Genomic DNA, 1932 nt, shown 5'->3' with positions numbered 1-1932 from the left:
GAAGGCTATAAAAATATGAGTTGCCAGAATGATGACAACATTGTAATAAGGAATTTACATTAAATTTCATACTTCTCGGAGCGATAGTAAATAAACTAGAGAAGAGGGGATATCTAGAGAGCAAATGTCTCAATTCTCATATTATGGAAAATTGAAAATTTTTAAATATTGCTATAAAAATTAAGAACTTAAACTTTGTATGGTATTAGAATTTGGATTATTGGCTACATTCTGATGCCAAGTTTATTTGTATATCAGGATAATAATGTACTTTAAATTTTGTATGTTACTCACTAAAACCTTGTGAAATGTGCAGAGAAAAATGCCTGTAGTGAGAGGGTTAGTAAAATACATACATAAGTTACAAATTAGCCATTGGTGAACTACAATTACAACTACATTACTGGAGTTGAAAAGTATAATAACTGATTGCTACAGACATTGAAATGCAAGCACATTTTGAGATTCCCTGTACATGCAAAAAAGAATACCAATCAAATACAATTACAACATCAAAAAAATCTGAGAAAATAAAATATAAAATAAATAGCTGGTTAAAATTGCTGTAAGAGAAAAAAAATACATTTCAAGTAAATGATCTTCATTAGTTTTAACCCTTTTCTGTAGCTAAAAAGGATCTCAGCATTTAACATTACTTATTAAAAATACCTTGCCGAAGGGCTGGTCTCCACTTTTCGTTTTTCCTCTTCTTCCTCAACAAGAGTTGACCAGTCTTTTTCAAATTTCCAATTTTTCCAATCAGTATTAAATACTTCAAGGTAATTTTGGTCTTCTTCATCGCTAACACAGAGAAACAAATCTTTTATTATTCAGAAAAAAAGGAGGGGGGGGGGATGAAAGCTAGACAAATTTAGTGCTTTCTCTCTTTGCCTTGAAAACTTTCAATTTGTATCTATATTAATACATTATAGGTTTATTTAGGTGTATCAACTCTGAAATATAAAATATTACACTTAAAAGTTTACATGAAATTTTATCAGACTTAGTTGTTATTTATATTGTTACTTTTATATATTATATGAAAAAATTACTAAATCCTACTATTTGCATATCTTGGATACTACATTCTTGCATTTTAATTATATGGAAGAACTTCTTTGTTTCAGTAAGACAATAAAAAACATTATAAATCTGTGTGCTTAATTATGTTTGTTTTTTGTTTTCTTAATAATTTGCTTATTACACAACATCCAAAACTTTTTAACTCAATATGGAATTTCCACAACTTCTCATGATATACTAGACAGCAACATCTGCAAGATTCATCCCCAGTCTTAATGCTGTGTAATCAACAACGCTTCATGAATAACACATCAATCATGACTCTATGACCAAGAAATTTCAACAAATATTCCACTTACTGCTAAAATGATTTAAAAAGTGTTTCACTTTGTTTCTGTAGTGTATTTTTATTCCAAATATATAAAATGGAACAGAAAAAGTTAGTTCTTTACGGAAATTCTTATTTTTGCTGCAAAATACAAGTGATTACAAAGCACTCAAACTACAAATTGTCAAAATGCTTCAGTTTCAGAGACAGTGTCAGATTAACACTGGCTAGATAATCTGTAGTTATTCTAAAAATTAATATAAATATTAGGTTGTCAAGAAATTAATGTCACGTTTTGAAACACTTTCATTAACCACCCCCCAAAAAACGTACATCACGTATAATAGTTAAATGAACTGCCTAAACATAATGTTAGTGTAGCCTATATAATGTGTAAAGTTTAGTATACTCTAATCCCTTATAATGATGGCACATGACAAGACATAAATTCGGCATGAAATGCTGTTTGAATACAAAAAGGGAAACAAAACAATGCCTCTGTAGCCACAAAGAATATCAAAGAAGTTAATGGAAATGTTTTGAACATTGTCAATGATGATTCAGCAAATTTCATTCAGGTG

The 1932-nt window shown here is 29.2% G+C and overlaps 1 protein-coding gene across 7 annotated transcripts in view; it reads right to left on the bottom strand.

Moving 5' to 3' along the window:
* LOC106467925 (histone RNA hairpin-binding protein-like) overlaps window positions 1-1932 on the bottom strand; it is a 42877-nt gene that overhangs the window by 15319 nt on the left and 25626 nt on the right. For all 7 annotated transcript variants that reach the window (XM_022396144.1, XM_022396146.1, XM_022396147.1 and 4 more), the window contains one exon: window positions 670-801. In XM_022396144.1, the coding sequence (XP_022251852.1) occupies window positions 670-801 (132 nt within the window). The remainder of the gene's footprint in view (window positions 1-669; window positions 802-1932) is intronic.

This window comes from Limulus polyphemus, unplaced genomic scaffold (genome assembly GCF_000517525.1).
Source record: "Limulus polyphemus unplaced genomic scaffold, Limulus_polyphemus-2.1.2 Scaffold2798, whole genome shotgun sequence".
Taxonomy (NCBI): domain Eukaryota; kingdom Metazoa; phylum Arthropoda; class Merostomata; order Xiphosura; family Limulidae; genus Limulus; species Limulus polyphemus.
This window is presented reverse-complemented; position numbering and strand designations above follow the sequence as displayed.